Source organism: Octopus sinensis, linkage group LG3 (genome assembly GCF_006345805.1).
Source record: "Octopus sinensis linkage group LG3, ASM634580v1, whole genome shotgun sequence".
NCBI lineage: Eukaryota > Metazoa > Mollusca > Cephalopoda > Octopoda > Octopodidae > Octopus > Octopus sinensis.
Window position 1 is genome coordinate 153805734 of NC_042999.1, and position 17395 is coordinate 153823128.

At 36.6% G+C, this 17395-nt stretch overlaps 1 protein-coding gene and 1 long non-coding RNA gene across 11 annotated transcripts in view; one reads left to right on the forward strand and one right to left on the reverse strand.

Moving 5' to 3' along the window:
• LOC115209078 (adenosylhomocysteinase-like 1) overlaps positions 1-17395 on the reverse strand; it is a 469217-nt gene that overhangs the window by 9098 nt on the left and 442724 nt on the right. For all 10 annotated transcript variants that reach the window (XM_029777176.2, XM_029777181.2, XM_029777177.2 and 7 more), the window contains 5 exons: positions 15720-15814; positions 13990-14088; positions 7847-7915; positions 7539-7617; positions 3708-3828 (listed from right to left, as the gene is read on the reverse strand). In XM_029777176.2, the coding sequence (XP_029633036.1) occupies positions 3708-3828; positions 7539-7617; positions 7847-7915; positions 13990-14088; positions 15720-15814 (463 nt within the window). The remainder of the gene's footprint in view (positions 1-3707; positions 3829-7538; positions 7618-7846; positions 7916-13989; positions 14089-15719; positions 15815-17395) is intronic.
• LOC118762634 overlaps positions 7383-17395 on the forward strand; it is a 17192-nt gene continuing 7179 nt past the window's right edge. Inside the window, exons 1-2 of the long non-coding RNA XR_004998396.1 lie at positions 7383-7395; positions 14842-14844. This is a non-coding gene — a long non-coding RNA (uncharacterized LOC118762634). The remainder of the gene's footprint in view (positions 7396-14841; positions 14845-17395) is intronic.

The window sequence follows — 17395 nt, forward strand, 5'->3', positions numbered from 1 at the left end:
AGAAACCAATTACCCAGCTCCTTGCCTTTTTCTTTCTCTATGACACACTGATATTTATTCCAAAAGTTCAATGATCAGAGATTACCCCTATGTCACAAGATGGGTATAATATGAAGAATTTACCAAAGTCTCCACAGTAGGATGAGACAGACAGAGTTATAAAGAACAACATTATATGAATGATGATGTCAAAACAGACTGAAGATAATATATTTGGAGTCTTTTTTTTTTGTATTTTTTTAATTTTTTATTTTTGGGTGGAAGTTTGAAAGATCAAATATTGTTGCATTAATCATAAACATTTGCACTTTGGGTATTATGATGCCAACATTGACGTCTCACCAATAATTAAATCAAGTCCTATAAAAGACTGCTGTGTACTTTCAAAGTAAAAGAGAACAACTAAGTCAGTTTGCAAAACATTTTCAAAAATGATTAACAAATTCAACAGAATCACTGTCTAAACAGTGAGCGACTGCCAGTGGAATGAGTGGGGTATCCATGTGGTTACCAAGCCTGCTGGAAATAACAGCCAAATATCCTTCAAATCAGACTTTGAAGGACATAGAGAATAATGTAGTTTTGCATATTGATAAAATGACAACATGGGTAGGATATCTTTTGTCATTTGTCTCCTCAATCAGAATCAGAGTTTGAGCAATAACAAATAATGAGGATAGGTCTATGGTAGAAAGAAGGCTTAGAGAAATGGCTTGTATGACAGAAAAGAAGTTTATTGATATGCGAAACACGAGTGAAGATGCCTTGTCTCAAGACTAGCATGAGAAAAGGAAGGTTTATGATTGTGACTAGCTGAACAGGAAGAAAGCTCTTGTTTATGACTGATATAGCAAAAAAGCAAGTGTATTTCTATGACTAGTACAACAGAAGGAAGACATTGATATGATCAGCATCACTCGAATAAAGTTTACGATAAGCATGATTGAAGAAAAAAAAAAATGGAAAGAAGTATTATGTATGAGACAAACATGATGAGCGAGACACTGGCATGACATCAAAATACCTTATTGAAATGATCAGCATGACAAAAAAGGAGTTACTTAATGACCAGAGTACGAGAAAAGAGGGTTCAATGATGTGTTTAATATGGCAGAAAAATGGGCTTGTTAATATTGATTTCAATGTTATAGATTTGGAGGAAATGGTCAACGAAATCTAACAAGAAATATATCATTTGTCCCTATAATTTGTAATTGGTTGGATATGGTTTAACCTGCATCACTCCTTTAAGGAGCATAGGGCCCTGTTTCCCCAGTTACTCTGGCATATATATTCTTCCTTAGATGGGACCCCTGTCCGTCCCAGGATTACTAATTTTTACCAGCTGAGCAGACTGGAGCAACGCGAAATGAAGTGTTTCGCTCAACAACACAATGCATAACCTGGTCCAGGAATTGAAACCACAATCTAATGATCATGAGTCCAACACCCTAACCACTAAGCCATGCACCTCCATTTGTAATTAGATAAAGTGAATTATAAAATCTGTCTGGGGTTGGCATAGCCATGGGGTTTAACAAGTTTGTTTTCTAACCATAGAGTTCTGGTTCAATTCCACTGCATGGTACTATGGGAAATGTCATTTACTCCAGCTTTGGATTGACCAATGTCCTGAGAAAGGACTTTGGTAGACAATAAGCATGAAGAAGCCCTTCTGTAAATCCATGAACATCCATTTTTCTATGCTAGCATGGGTTAGAGGGTTACATGGAATTTGTCATAGCAGATTTTCAATAGCCAGATGCCATTCCTGTCACCAAATGTATGAATTACATTTCATTCCCTTTATGTCAAAGATAACTTAGCTCTTCAATAAACAGAGATCAATAAATAAGAAGTGATATAAATAAATGATCAGCTGAAACACATGAAGTTGGTATCACAGCACAGTGATATCCCAGTGACTGAAACCAGCTAAAAAAACAAAACAAATAAAAAAATATGGCTATGACTTCTGTCTGAACCACTGTTTGCAGTGTAACTCATCTAATGTAAATATATGCCTCATGAATATCCAAACACTTATATGATTCTTCAAATGTTGTGCCTCATGAATATTAAGTAGGTATATTATTTTTCAAATACTAAGCATAATGAATATTAAGCAGTTACACTATTTTTTAAATATTGTGTCTCATGAATATTTAACACATTATTTAAAGTTGTAACAAACATAATGACAAAGCCACGAAGCTTTCATCTGTCCTCATTAGTATTAGTTTAGTTTAATTAAAATGACTAGTATAGGTGCCTGTCCTTACTATAACACCATTGTAACCAGCAGAGAAATTGAAGTGAATAAGTGGAAATTAAGTGGTAGATCATCATCACCATCATTATCATTATCATCGTTTAACGTCCGCTTTCCATGCTAGCATGGGTTGGACGGTTCGACCAGGGTCTGGGAAGCCAGGAGGCTGCACCAGGCACCAGTCTGATCTGGCAGTGTTTCTACAGCTGGATGCCCTTCCTAACGTCAACCACTCTGTGAGTGTAGTGGGTGCTTTTTACGTGCCGCCGGCACAGGGGCCAGAGGAGGCTGGCAAATGACCGCGATCAGTTGGTCTTACTCTGAAATATTTCTACTGTTAGAGGTGAAGCAAATTTTTTAAGTATGGGAATAAATTGGTTTATTATGAAGAAAAGTCAAACATTTAAAGATCTCTTTATTGGCGAGGTACCATATTTATTTGTGCAGAAGTTACACTGTTTTAATACTTCGTTTCAAATAAAGAAGAAAAGTGGGGTGTAACATAAACAAGTATGCTAAGTTTTGATTGTAGTGAAGGCACCGTGTATAACAAACTCTGAAGGCACAGTGTATAACAAACAGTAGAAGATGGTGGCGAACCCTGCTATACTCTTTCACCACAACTTTCTCTCACTCTTTCTTCCTGTTTCTGTTGTACCTGTATTTCAAAGGTGCCAGCCTTGTCACACTCTGTGTCACGCTGAATAATCTCCCCGAGAACTACGTTAAGGGTACATGTGTCTGTGGAGTGCTCAGCCACTTGCATGTTAATTTTACAAGCAGGCTGTTCTGTTGATTGGACCATCTGGAACCCTCATCGCTGTAACCGATGGAGAGCCACAACAACAAACTATTAAAGTAAGATCAACAAAAGAAGTACTCCATCCAGTGTGTGTGTGTGTGTGTGTATGTATATATATATGTGTGTGTGTATGTATGTATATATATATATATATGTATTATATATATATATATATGTATGTATTATATATATATGTATATATATATGTATGTATTATATATATATGTATATATATATGTATGTATGTATTTATGTATGTATATATATATATGTATGTATGTATATATATATATGTATGTATGTATATATATATATGTATGTATATATATATATATATATGTGTATGTATATATATAATATATATACACATATATGTATATGTGTGTGTATATATATATATACATACATACATATGTATGTATATGTATACGCATTCATTTTCAGCCACCAAATCCACTCACAAGGTTTTGGACAGAAGACACTTGTGCAAGATGCCACACAGTGACACTGAATCCCAAACCATGTGGGTGGGAAGCAAACTTCTTAAGCACATAGCCATACCCGTGTCTACAGAAAGACTACCAAAACAAAAACAAGAAGGTCATTTAATTGAAGAAAGAGACGATCACTCACCGATAATAGTTTGGTTTAAATGGACCAGCTTTATTTAATCCTAAGTACCTTGCTTGTTCATCAGTAAGTTCAGTCAGATGAGCATCAAATGTTGGCAAGTGTAAACTGGCTACATATTCATCTGGAAATTAAGGGAGAAAAAATGAATTTAGTTCAATTTTGTTAAAAGGTAAACAAATAAATAAAAAAAAAACAATAATCGCTAAAAATACAAAATAGAATATCAGAATGATGTAGAGTAGAATATCAGAATGATGTAGACGCCTCCATATATACTTAATATTCAATTTGTAGGCATAGGAGTGGCTGTGTGGTGAGTAGCTTACTTACCAACCACATGGTTCTGGATTCATTCCCACTGTGTGGCACCTTGGGCAAGTGTCTTCTACTATAGCCTCAGGCTGACTAAAGCCTTGTGTGTGGATTTGGTAGATGGAAACTGAAAGAAGCCCGTCGTGTGTGTATGTATATAGATGTATGTATGTATGTATGTGTATATGTTTGTGTGTCTGTGTTTGTCCCCTTCAACATTGCCTGACAACCGATGCTGGTGTGTTTACGTCTCCGTAACTTAGCGTTTCGGCAAAAGACACCGATATAATAAGTACTAGGCTTACAAATAATAAGTCCTGGGGTCGATTTGCTCAACTAAAGGCGGTGCTCTAGCATGGCCACAGTCAAATGACTGAAACAAGTAAAAGAGTAATCAGAAAAACAAACAAACATGCTTGATGATGACAGAACAACCATATGATTCCAAGTTCAGATCAACTGCATGGCACCATGAGCAAGTGTCTTCTACCAAAGCCATGAACCACCCAAAGTCTTGTGAGTGGATTTAGTAGAGGGAAACTTTTCTACTCTCGACACAAGGCCTGAAATTTTGGGGGAGAATCCAGTCGATTAGATCGACTCCAGTACACAACTGATCCTTAATTATCAACCCTGAAAGTATGAAAGGCAAAGTCAACCTTGGCGGAATTTGAACTCAGAATGTAAAGACAGACAAAACACTGCTAAGCATTTCGCCCGGCGTGCTAACGTTTCTGCTAGCTCACTGCTTTGCAATAAGTAGATGGAAACTGAAAGAAGCCTGTTGCATATATGTGTATGTGTTTATCTCCTCCACCACCACCATCACCAGCGCTTAACTTAGCAATTTGGCAAAAGAGGCCACAAGAATAAGTATCAGGCTTCAAAAGTTCCAGCATGACCAAAGTCTGATGACTCAAAAACATAAAAGATGTTCAAATATGTCTGTTGAGGAAACGATTCTACAACAGTTCCTGAACCAAAAGTGTTCATTCCAACATGCTGCTGTTAGAAGCTGATGCGTAATAATCTACTTCAGGCCACCGCCTCCACCATTCATTGTCAGATACAAGCATCATCATGACCAATATCTCCACCACCCTTACCATCAACATCATCACAACAACCATCATATATTTGTTTTATTTATAAAAATTATCGCCCTCTAAATCAAAGTAACTTTTTATTGTTTTTTTTTATTTTTCTGTTTTGTACGTGAGACTAACAAAATAGTAATGTCACTTGGCCTCCAGCCATTTCACATAACATTTCACACACAGTGTGATGGTGTGTGATGGTGTGTGTGTGTGTGTATAGAGAGAGAGCAACTTGTTATTGGTATTAACAAAAAGGTTACTATATTTTTCACGGACAGTGACAGTAATCGGATGTTTATAAGGTTTTTCTGTGTATGTGCACAAACATTAACATTTTAATATCCTCCAATTGGAGAACTTCGTGTTTACAAATGAAAAGATAATGAGAGCATGATGAAATTAAATTACTTTCAACACTGAATATCTTATTTATTACTGTACTGGAATGAAAAAGATACATTTTTCATGGCTTGCATGGCATTTATTTGGAAAATAATAATCAACATCATTGTTTAACACTCGTTTTTCATGCTGGCATGGGTTGGACGGTTTGACTGAGGTCTGGAGAGCCAGCTGCTGCATCTGGTTCCAATCTCATCAGGCAATGTTTCTACAGCAGGATGCCCTTCCTAACACCAACCACTCATGGTTATGATGGGTATACTCGGCTTCATATACTTTACCCCAGTGTCACTTTGATGGTGTGCTCTGCTCTCTCACTCAATAATAATAATAATAATAATAATAATAATAGTAATATCATCATCATCATCATTTAACGTCCGCTTTTCATGCTAGCATGGGTTGGACGATTTGACTGAGGTCTGGCGAACCAGATGGCTGCACCAAGAGTGTAGTGGTTGGCGTAATAATAATAATAATGATAATAATGGTTTCAAATTTTAGCACAAGTCCAGCAAGTTTGGGGGAGAGGCTCAAATTGATAACATCTACCCCAGTGTTCAACTGGTACTTATTTTTTTGGCCCCCCAAAAGGATGAAAGGTAAAGTACCAATTGAGGACTGGGATCGATGTAAATGACTTACCCAGTCCCATGAAATTGCTGGCCTTGTGCCAAAATTCGAAATCAGCATTTTTATTATTCTGTAGAAAACATGTGTTATGAAGTTAAACTACAAGGACAGTGCCACACACTTTAGTTCCTCAAATGAAAAGAAATGTGGCTTTTTTTTTTTTGCTTAGTGACTGAAAAGTGTATGAAAGGAATAAACATGAGAATAATTTTTATTAAGATTCCAGCCAAGATGGATAAGAATGGAAAAAAATTTGCACACAAAGCAATGAGTTCCAAAACAACAATAGATGATAAAGATAAGATTTGTTGGCTTTTTTTTTTACATGGCAGTTGGCTTCTCTGAGAAATTGCAAAACAAAAATTCTTTGAAATCAATATCTGCAAGATTTGGTAAAAAAACCCCCAAAAAAACAAACTCTTATTTGGAAAATCTCAGATAAGCATCATCAACATCATTTTAACATCTATTTTTCCTTGTCTTCATGGGTTGGATGGAACCTATTGAGGTAGATTCTTAACAACCAGATGCCATTCCTGCTGCCAACCCTCACATTTCCAAAATAAGGTAATATTTCCCAATGGTCAGATCTGCTCCAGTAAAATATTAGAAATGAATGACACTGCTTGTAGGACAGTGACACTCGTTTACGACCATCATAGAATGGTTGAATGGTTTGAAGAAGTTAGACAAGTCAGAGAACAGAGTTATGCATAAATGTCTGCTTTGGCACGGTTTCTACAGATGGATACCATTCCTAAAAACCACCGAATTTAGTGCACATGGTGTTTTATTCATGGCACCGGCTCAGTGCTTGGTGACAAAAGGTAAAAAAAGGGTAGGGTTAAGGATGACCACCTCGTGCTATGGTCATGGAGAAATGTCTAAGGTGGGTCTACCTATTATGGGCTGAACCACCAGGTTAAAAAAGTCCTGCTGAGGGTAAGAACTTCTTACATATATGCCAAACACTGTCAATCATCCTCATCATCGGTTAACGTCTGTTTTCCATGTTAGCATGGGTTGGACGATTCGACCGGGGTCTGGCAAGCCGGGAGGCTGCACCAGTCTGATCTGGCAGTGTTTCTACAGTTGGATGCCCTTCCTAATGCCAACCACTCCATGAGTGTAGTGGGTGCTTTTTACATACCACCGGCACAGGGGCCAAAGGAGGCTAGCAAACGGCCTAACAAAATCTCTCTAAAGGAACTCAAGGACCAGTTAACAGTGGATTAAGTCTAATTGTTTAAACACTCAGAAATTTAAAAAAAGGTGGAGGAGAGGCAACATATATAAGGTTTGCATGTGTGTGTGAGTGGGGAGGACTCAAGACCAAATCTAAAAATAAACTGAAATAGAAATAAAAAGGTGAATTGAAAATACTGACCCATTTTCTTTGGCAGGAGGTAGACATCATCTTTGTACCGCCCAGAAGGAGCATTGTAAAGCTCTATTAAAGCAAGTGCCTGTGAAAAAGAACATGAAACAAATGAGGAACTGTGAAGAAGACTGAACCAATCTTTACGAATACAAATAAGTGTATTTAACATGTTTTGCAAGCATATTCTTTTCTGCTTAAGAAATTAGCTATCTAGAATTGGCTTGAAGCTATCATAATTACATGTAAGACTCAAGACAAAGACATACAACGGTGTGGCTGTGATATGACGAAGAAAAAAGCGATGATGTACTAACCTGTGTTGAGGCAGTTATAGACACCACAAATGATGGTACACTTGAGCAGCTTAAGTTAACCAATCGACCCTGAAAATAAAAACAGAATATTTAATTGAATATCTGAGGAAAAGATCATGTAGGCAGTCTCTTATCACTTTGGTACTGCGTGTGTGCATGTATATAGCACTGTTTCTTTGTCAATAAGATCAGAAGAAAAAATCAAATTCAGTGAGAGGTAAATGCCATTTAATACAAGATTGCATGTGAGCTACTTCAAGTTTCATGCTTAGATACAGCAGTAATAGGATGGACTTATATTTGAACCTGAATGATTACTCGATCTGGTACAATATGCTACACAAGTCCATCTGATTACTGTGCAATTTGTGCATGGGAATTGAAATAGCTACAGTAGAAGACACTAACCAAAGTGCTGTGAAGTGGGATTGAATCCAAGACTTCATGGTTGGGAAGCAAGCTTATTATCAACCACAGAGCCAAACCTGTGCCTAATTGTCAAAAGAACAAATCTAAATTATGAAATAGCACTGAACACTTAAGATAAGGTTTAATCACTTAGCATTTAAACCAGCTATATCAGACCCAAATATTCTACCTGTTTTATGTTCAAACTGGCCAGATATGACCTCTTACACCTAGCCTACAATGTTATTCTAAAAATTAATAACCATATCATTTAAATCTTAAAGCCACAAGACAATGCATGATTAATTTTTTCCTTAAATGTGAATAAAAATGTATTACATTTTACTAAGTAATCTGAACACTAAGGGGTTAATATTGCTAAAGACAATTATTCATATTTGGTCTCAGTTCCAGATGCACACTGACAGAATTTCATTTCCATGCTAGCATGGTTTAGCTGAATAAATTAGAGAGGCAGTGTTTTACAATAGGAAACTTTTCTTGTCACTAACTCTCATTTTTTAACCCATTCATGCCGACTGTCTGTTTACACTGACCCTTAATTTATAAGGGTATAAAACAAATACTTGATAAAAATTGTGATTTGTGTTTTATCTGTATCAAAGAATGAAACATGTTCTTAACACATATGCACTCTGTATTAAACGGATTCCAATGAAATTCTTTTTTTCAGTTGTTATTTAGGTCAAAATACTAGTATCTGTGAATTTTCAGGCAATTTCATTCACTAGAAAAATTTCAGCACGAATGCGTTAAGTAAGGCATATTTTATTACACACATTTTCAAAGGTCTGAAGTCAACAGCAACCCCACTGACCATAGCTCAGTGATTTTTAGGGAAACTGCAAATACAGAACACACACAGACACACAATTAGGCTTCTCTCAGTTTCCATCTCCCAAATCCATCCCACATGGCTTCAGTCAGTACAATCACTTAGGGACATTTCAATAGAAGCAAATTGAAGAAGAATGTTCAATGCTCAATAACCAAACAGGAGACTATACTTTAATGAATTAAAAATGTAGTCCATTAACTTTTTTTTTTCAAAGAACCATTTAATGTATTTCAAAATAGCAGAACTTAAGTAGACTGGCCTTTATTCCATCAAAACTTACACTCAGTATGGCACAATGCCACTTGGCATCAATAACAGGTCATTCTACAGTCCTTAAAGAACTCTGCTGGCAGAACACCAAATCAATAATTTACATAATTTTATATAATTCTTCTACATCAAAACACAACTTACTGCATTTTTTTTTCAGATCAAAATTTAAAGAACACCTCCAATGAAAAAAAAACAAGAAATTTATTATTTACAACAAGATTTATTTTATTTTGTATGTAAAGAAAACCCCCACAAAATCCTTTATTTCTATGCCAGCTTACCATACCATAGTGTTCTGGGAAAGCTTCCTACATGATGCCAAGTGATAAAGGACACTGAATGTTCCAGACCAGGTGAGACAAATCACCCCCAAAGAGAGTAAGAATGATAGATATTGATATTTTGCTATTCAACACCTCGAAATGGAGTGAATTGCTGATCTGGGATATAGATGCAAATGGTGTGAAGTCTATTGCCACAGCAGATTCAACAAATAGACTTCACACTATTTGCATCTGTGTCCCGAACTGGCAATTCATTCCATTTCCAGGTGTCAAGCAAATGGTACCAAAGGGCTACAATGTTGTAGTGCTAATTACTTAGTAAGTAGAACATGAGACTTAATTTCTGGGTCATAGGTGCAAGCCCAATATTAGACAAATATATACATTTCCAGCAATGGCTCTGATGAAGGTATCGTTAGTTTTATTCGGTCCTTCAATTTACCTCAATTGATCAATAGACCAACAGTAAACTTATCTACAATGACTGCTGGAAACAGCTGTAAGCCAAATTTGCTATAATAAAGGAATTATATGTAATGACCATTATTTTAACTTATATATATGTTTACTAAATTATATATGTGTGTGTGTGTGCGTATATATATATCAGAGGCGACTCCAGGTCATCAGTGTCACTCAGGCTCATCAGAGACTTTGCATAAGACACATACCTGCTCAAAGAATTTCATGTCTTTCCGCTATATTTCTAGCCTGAAATGGCTTTTTTTATAACTAGCCATTTATAAGATAAAGGTAAGAATTAAGCAACTCCGCAAAACACAACTGATCTTTACACACAAACGCACAGAATAACAACAGGAGTGCACAACAAACATCAGTGATCGGACTCTTGCCTGTATTCTTGACAAGAGTGCCAGTTAGTTTTTTTACACCTACCAGGTTCATTCATATAGAGAGAATGTCTGCTACAAATGATATCTTTTGACACAGGGCACATCTAAGACGACTGCCAGATGCTGAATGATAATAAATGAACTGCAACCAGGCTCAATAAAGGAGCCCAGGTTATTGGCTGAAATTACATACCTGAAGTCAATATTGGTAGAAATTAAGTCAGCTTGAGTACCGGAGTCACCACTGATATATATATATAACTCATAATCCTTCTAATGCCAACTTTTCCATACTCACTTGTTTCCAAGTGAAGGAAAAATTTCCCTGCAACCAAACTTTTTTTTTTTTTTGCAGAATATTGAATGAAAACGATGCTGTTCACTGTTTCTATGACCCTGACAATCATTTACAACTATCATGTGATATCAAGACAAGAAACAAACACTCATACCTATATATATATATATATATATACATACACAATGGGCTTCTTTCAGTTTCTATCTACCAAATCCACTTTCCCAAAGTGCCAAGTAGTGGAACTGAACATTGAAGCCATGTAGTTCAGAAGCAACCTTCTCCATAACACAATCACGCTTGCATGTAAATTTATTTATATATACATATATATACACACACACACATATATATATATAAATTTACACTGTGTCATTGATGTCATCATGGCTTGTTTGGACTCTGTGTGGAAGATTTTTCTGGTATTCCTTACAGCAGTTTCTCAATGCCTTCATCCAGTACTTTCCTGTTACACTTGGTTCCATGTATAAATCCTGTCATCTTTGATTCCTCTTTTGTCATTCTTTCTCAGGTGATCTTCAGATGAGCCGACTTCTTTTCCTCGCTGGATTCCAATTCAAGGAATGCCTCACCAAGTATTCCCTTGATCTTCTCAACATATAGTCCACCTATCTTCACTTGTGTCTTTCTATCAGCTGGCTGATGGATTTCTGCTTGACTCTCTTTTCAGAAGTGTTTGAGGCACAAAATTTCTGGATAGCAAATGTTTAATGTTTCCAAGGTATCTGTTTGGAGCTTTCTGAGGATATTCGTGGATTAAAAGGAAATAATTTCATTAATCCTGGCTTCCATGTTTAAAAATTCAGAACAAGAAAAACAAAAAAACTGTACAGTTTTGTTTTTTTAAAAGATGAACATTTTCTCCTTTGATGACTGGAATTACTTTTAAGACTTGTTTCTGAACAGCTTATCAATGAACAAGGAGAGAATACACCATTTAGTGCTTATTTTATATAAGGAACCATCAACGGTTAAATTGCCATTTCTCTGCCAAGGGATGAGTCATTTACATTATAAAACAAGTTTCTGAAAAGCGTTACGGCAGTCAGTTACAACCTCAAAACTACAAGGAGATGCAGAAGGCTAAACTGAGAGATGCTTGAGTAAAAAAGACAACGTAATTGAATAACAGTGGAGAAAATAATTCTCTTAAGATTTCATAATGGACAATTAATAGTGTATAGGTGCAGGCATGGCTGTGTGGTTAAGAAGCTTGCTTTGCAGCCTCATTGTTTTAGGTTCAGTTCCATTGCATGGCATCTAGAGCAAGTGTTGTTCTATAAGAGCTTCTGACTGACCAATACAATGGGAGTCAATTTCATGGACAGAAATGGTGTGAAAGACTGTCATATATATTATACGAGCAAAACGCACCCCCACGTCCAATGGACGGTGCTGAGTTGTCAAATATTTAATCCCAATTTTTTCAAAACAATTTGTCCGACTGTCCCTTTGAGAAACACTGATTTAACCTAAATTTGAGACACCAGTAAAAGAAGAAATAAGGATAGACTTTTTTTCTATTCCAAGAAAAACAATTTTACAAATGCACGTTCCCACAGCTTTATCGATTGCATTCTCACCTGGAATCGATTTTTGTAATTTTTTCAAGACTTATACACGCCCTGATACTGTCGGTATCTACATATCAAATTTCAGTGCAATCGGATGGAGGATGCCCGAGATCCTAGAAGACACACACACAGACAGACAGACCAGATTTTATATAATAGATATATATATATATCTTATACAGGACTCACCATGTCCACCTCCCCACTGCACACAAGGATTCAGAAACTTGTTGATCGAAAAACAACGAACATGAACATCATGCTTTGGCCACCAAATGGTGCCATACTCTCTTTAGCTGCCATCCTAAATGTGGACCATACTCTCAAACCCACAAATGTAAACATATCACGTATTTATATGTAGGCAGAATACAAACCACTGCCTGAACCCACCTTCCCTAAAAAACTCATTCTAAGAATGACTATACCCATCGGATAAAATAACCTGAATCTTGGAAGGCAACATATGAAATCTATATATGTCTATATATATATTTTTTTCCCTTTTATATACTTTACCATTTCTACAAAGTTGTACTCCTCTCACACTATAATGTTTGCTCCTATTCTTCTTATGCCCTCTTCAATAAGAATATACTGTACCTATTGGTAACTGATTCTAATGTATATGTGTGTGTGTGTGTGTGTGGATGTGATGACAAGTGACTGAGGTCTTTGGCAATATGCTGTATTTGAGAAGACTCATCAAACCAAGTGAAATCATAGCTGTGGCCGTTGCCGGTGTCATGTAAATGGCACCTGTGCCAGGTGCCACGTAAAAAGTGTTAAGAAGGGCATCCAGCCATAGGGAACCTTACCAAATCAGAATGGGACTTTGTGCAGCTCTCCGGCTTACCAGTTCCAGTCAAACTATCTGATCCATGCCAGCATGGAAAGTGGACATTAAATGATGATTATATATACATACACACACATTATATATATAACACACATTATATATATATATATATAATGTGACTATCAGATGTTGCACATCACTGGTTGCAATGCATTTTGCATTGTTCTTACCCTTTGAAATATGCCACTGTGCTGGCTAGATGAATAGGCCAACATTTCCCCTGGTTGAAAAGGGGAACATAGTGTAAAATTATCCATTTTTTCCTGTCCTTGTTTTTGTATACATTCGCTGCTTTCTTCCAAGGAATCTAATGCTCTTAGCTTAGTTTTTCCTTGGGGCTGGCCAGATTGGAACAATCTCAAGTATAATCAGCTGAAATTGCGAGAATAATCTGGTGCTTGACTGAGGAAAGAAAACTTTGAATGGCCTGTCCTTGTTTTCTTTGTATCGTCTATCTGGATGTTTTGTTGTCCCTTTTTTGTGTCACCTACCTGTCCAGATGTTTTGTGTTCATGTCCCATTTTGTTTTATTTTTATATATATATATACTGAGACTTAACCTGACACCCCACGGTTGTGAAGCAAACTTCTCAACCACACCAGCACACCTGTGCCTATACAAGAAATTTCAGTTAAAGCAACTCAGTGGAGCCAACCATCTCCTAACAAAGACGAGAGTGTATATTTATAGACACCAAATAATTTCTCCTTACCTCAGCCAACAATACAATACGTTTTCCATCAGGCCAAATGATGTGATCCACTTGTGAGCGTACTTTTTCCCATGTTAGCTCTGGGGTATGCAGGCTACCCTGGAAGAAAATAAAAAATTGACAATAATTACATTTGCTATTAAGCAATTTCTATATTTTTCACTTATTCAACACGCTTGTCTTCAAGAAGGACATTAACAGGACAATCATGCTTGGACTAAGTTTTATACTATTTTTCTTGTCTAATACAAGATCACCTACTCTAATGCCCCCTCCCCTCTAAAAAAAGAGATTTTTTTTTAGTCTTGCAAGAACTTGATGAACCTGTCAGTGCAGGTGCCACTTAAAATCACCTGGTCCACACTGTAAAGTGGTTGGAACTTGGAAGGACATCCAGCTGTAAAAACCTTGCCACAACTGACCTCACCTGTGCTTGTGCCATGTAAAAAGCACTAAGTCCACTCTGCTGAGTGGTTCGTGTTAGGAAGGGCATCCCACTGTAAAAACCTTGCCAAAACAAACCTCACCTGTGCTTGTGCCATGTAAAAAGCACTAAGTCCACTCTGCTGAGTGGTTGGTGTTAGGAAGTGCATCCAGTCGTAAAAACCTTGCCAAAACTGACCTCGCCTGTGCTTGTGCCATGTAAAAAGCACTAAGTCCACTCTGCTGAGTGGTTGGTGTTAGGAAGGGCATACAAAAGTCCTGCCAAAACAGCTACAGAAGTCTGGTGCAGGCTTCTGCTTGGCTGGCTCTTGTCAAACCATCCCACCCTTGCCAGTATGGAAGGTGAAAGTTAAACAATGATGATAATCGGTTACCAGAGAGAAACCAAGTACCTCTGTTCAATAACAGTTGGTTGATTTATCCAGTCATACTTTACATTGTATACATGTGTGTGTATGTACACATATATGTATGCACATATGGTGTGTGTGTATGTATGTGTATATATATATATATTATATATATATATATATATATATATACATACATACACACAAGTCCTCATGTCACATGAACCAGTCCTTAAACCCTTGGCATAGTGATTCTCAACCAGGGTCCATGTAAGATTTTGCTTTTTTTTCTACAATACATGAAATGTTTTTAACAATTTTTTTAATACAATTCCTAATAATATTTAGTCTTTTAAATACAGTAGGATTTTTTTTATATACATTGAACAGGGACAAGAGAATGAAGTAAGAACTACAGGGGTTTATAGGCAATAAGTGGTTGAGAAGCACTGATTCAGTACTTAAACTGGCCTAAAAGATGCACAAGCATATAAGAAGCACCTCAGTCACAGCAGTGCATTTTCAGCAAAAGTGGTTTATGAAAAACAACAGAAGTCCAGATTCGTATATAGGACCTGAGCGAGTGTTTTGAAATAAATTTTTTTTTTTTAGGAAGACAGTGCATATTATATGCCATTAAATATAAGAATTAAATAGCTTAAAAATATTCATATATCATAATTATTCAATTTCTAAAGAAAAACCATTCCTATGAATTCCACAAGAAATACGAACAACTTCTTCAATATAATCTACCTTTGTTGGAAGTTACTGAGATTTTTACTCTAAATATCTCCATTGTTTGCTGTTTAGGCTAAATCCTCATAAACAAATAACTAGAAAAAAAAAAATAATAATATAATATATTTATCAGGTTTCAGACATGAGCTTCCTTTGACTTTAAAACAAGAATGTAATATACTATTGCCAACATACCACATCAATTTCTGTGTTGGAATGGCCCATATTACACACAATACAGCCATTTTTCAAGCGGTCAAGATGCTCTCGGGTTACAACATTCTTATTGCCTAGAAGAAAAAAAAGCAAAGAAGATGACAAGAGAATTACAGACATTTTGTGTCACCGACTAATTTATATATGTGCATGTATGCATGTGTGTATATGCATGCATATATGTATGTGTAGGAATATGAGCATATTTATATTCTTATCTTTTACTTGTTAGCCATTAGACAGTGGCCATGCTGGAGCAATGCCTTGAAGAAGTTTTAGTCAAATGAATTGTCCTGATACTTGTTCTATTAGTCTCTTTTGCTGAACCACTAATTCACGGGGATGTATAATAAACGAACATTGGTTGCCAAGTGGTAGTTGAGGACAAACACAGATGCAAAGACATACAGATATATACATATGACAGGCTTCTTTCAGTTTCCATCTAAATTCACTCACAAGGCTTTGGTCGACCTAAGTCTATAATAGAAGACACTTAGCCAAGGTGCCACACACTGGGACTGAACCCAGAACCATGTGGTTGAACTTCTTACCACACAGGCATGCTTGCATGTAGCTGCTATGTATGTATGTGTATATATGTGTGTGTGTGTGCATATGTGTGTGTGTGTATCAACCTCTTTCTCATATATATGCTAAAAATGCGAGCATGGAAACTAATTCTTCTGTAACAGGAGAAAGTCAATTGGAGAGATAGCAAATTATTCAGCAATTAACTCTTTCATTATCATATTTCTGTTGAGATGTTCTGTGTTTGTTTCAATTACTTTAAATATAACAAAGAATTTAGTAGAATCACTTAGCTATCATTAAGCTAGTGTTAGGAACATAAATTGTGACTAATGTTTGGTGGAAGATTTCAATTAAGAACTTATGAAAAGAAGACATTTGTACTACAGAGCCAGTGGCAATTTCTGCCAGGTTGGTATCAAAAAGGTTAAGAATTGTTTCTCTATTATATATTTTAACACTTTTGTTACCATATTTCTGTTGAGATGCTCTGTGTTTCTTTCAATTAATTTTAAATGTAACAAAGAATTTAGTAAAATCAGTTATCATTAAGCTAGTGTTAGGAACATAAATTGTGACTAAGGTTTGGTAGATGATTATTAATTCAAAACTTTTGAAAACAAGACATTTGTACCACAAAGCCAAAGGTGGTTTCGACTAGAAACCAAGAGGTAATTCTGCTCAACTAACACACTATGAATCTCTTTGTATATGGACAAGTTTGCGTTCACATATATCTATGACATCATCATCGTTTAACGTCCGCTTTCCATGGGTTAGATGATTTGACTGAGGTCTGGTGAACCAGATGGCTGCACCAGGCTCCAATCCGAACTGGCAGAGTTTCTACAGCTGGATGCCCTTCCCAACTCCAACCACTCCGAGAGTGTAGCGGGTGCTTTTGCGTGCCACTGGCACAAGGGCCAATCAAGTGGTACTGACAATGGCCACGCTCAGATGGTGCTTTTTATGTGCCACCTGCACAGGAGCCAGTCCAGCGGCACTGGCAACAACCTCGCTTCGAATGTTTTTCATGTGCCACCAGCACAGGTGCTAGTAAGGTGACGCAGGTAACGATCACACTTAAATGGTGTTTTTTAACGTGCCATCAGCATGGAGGCCAG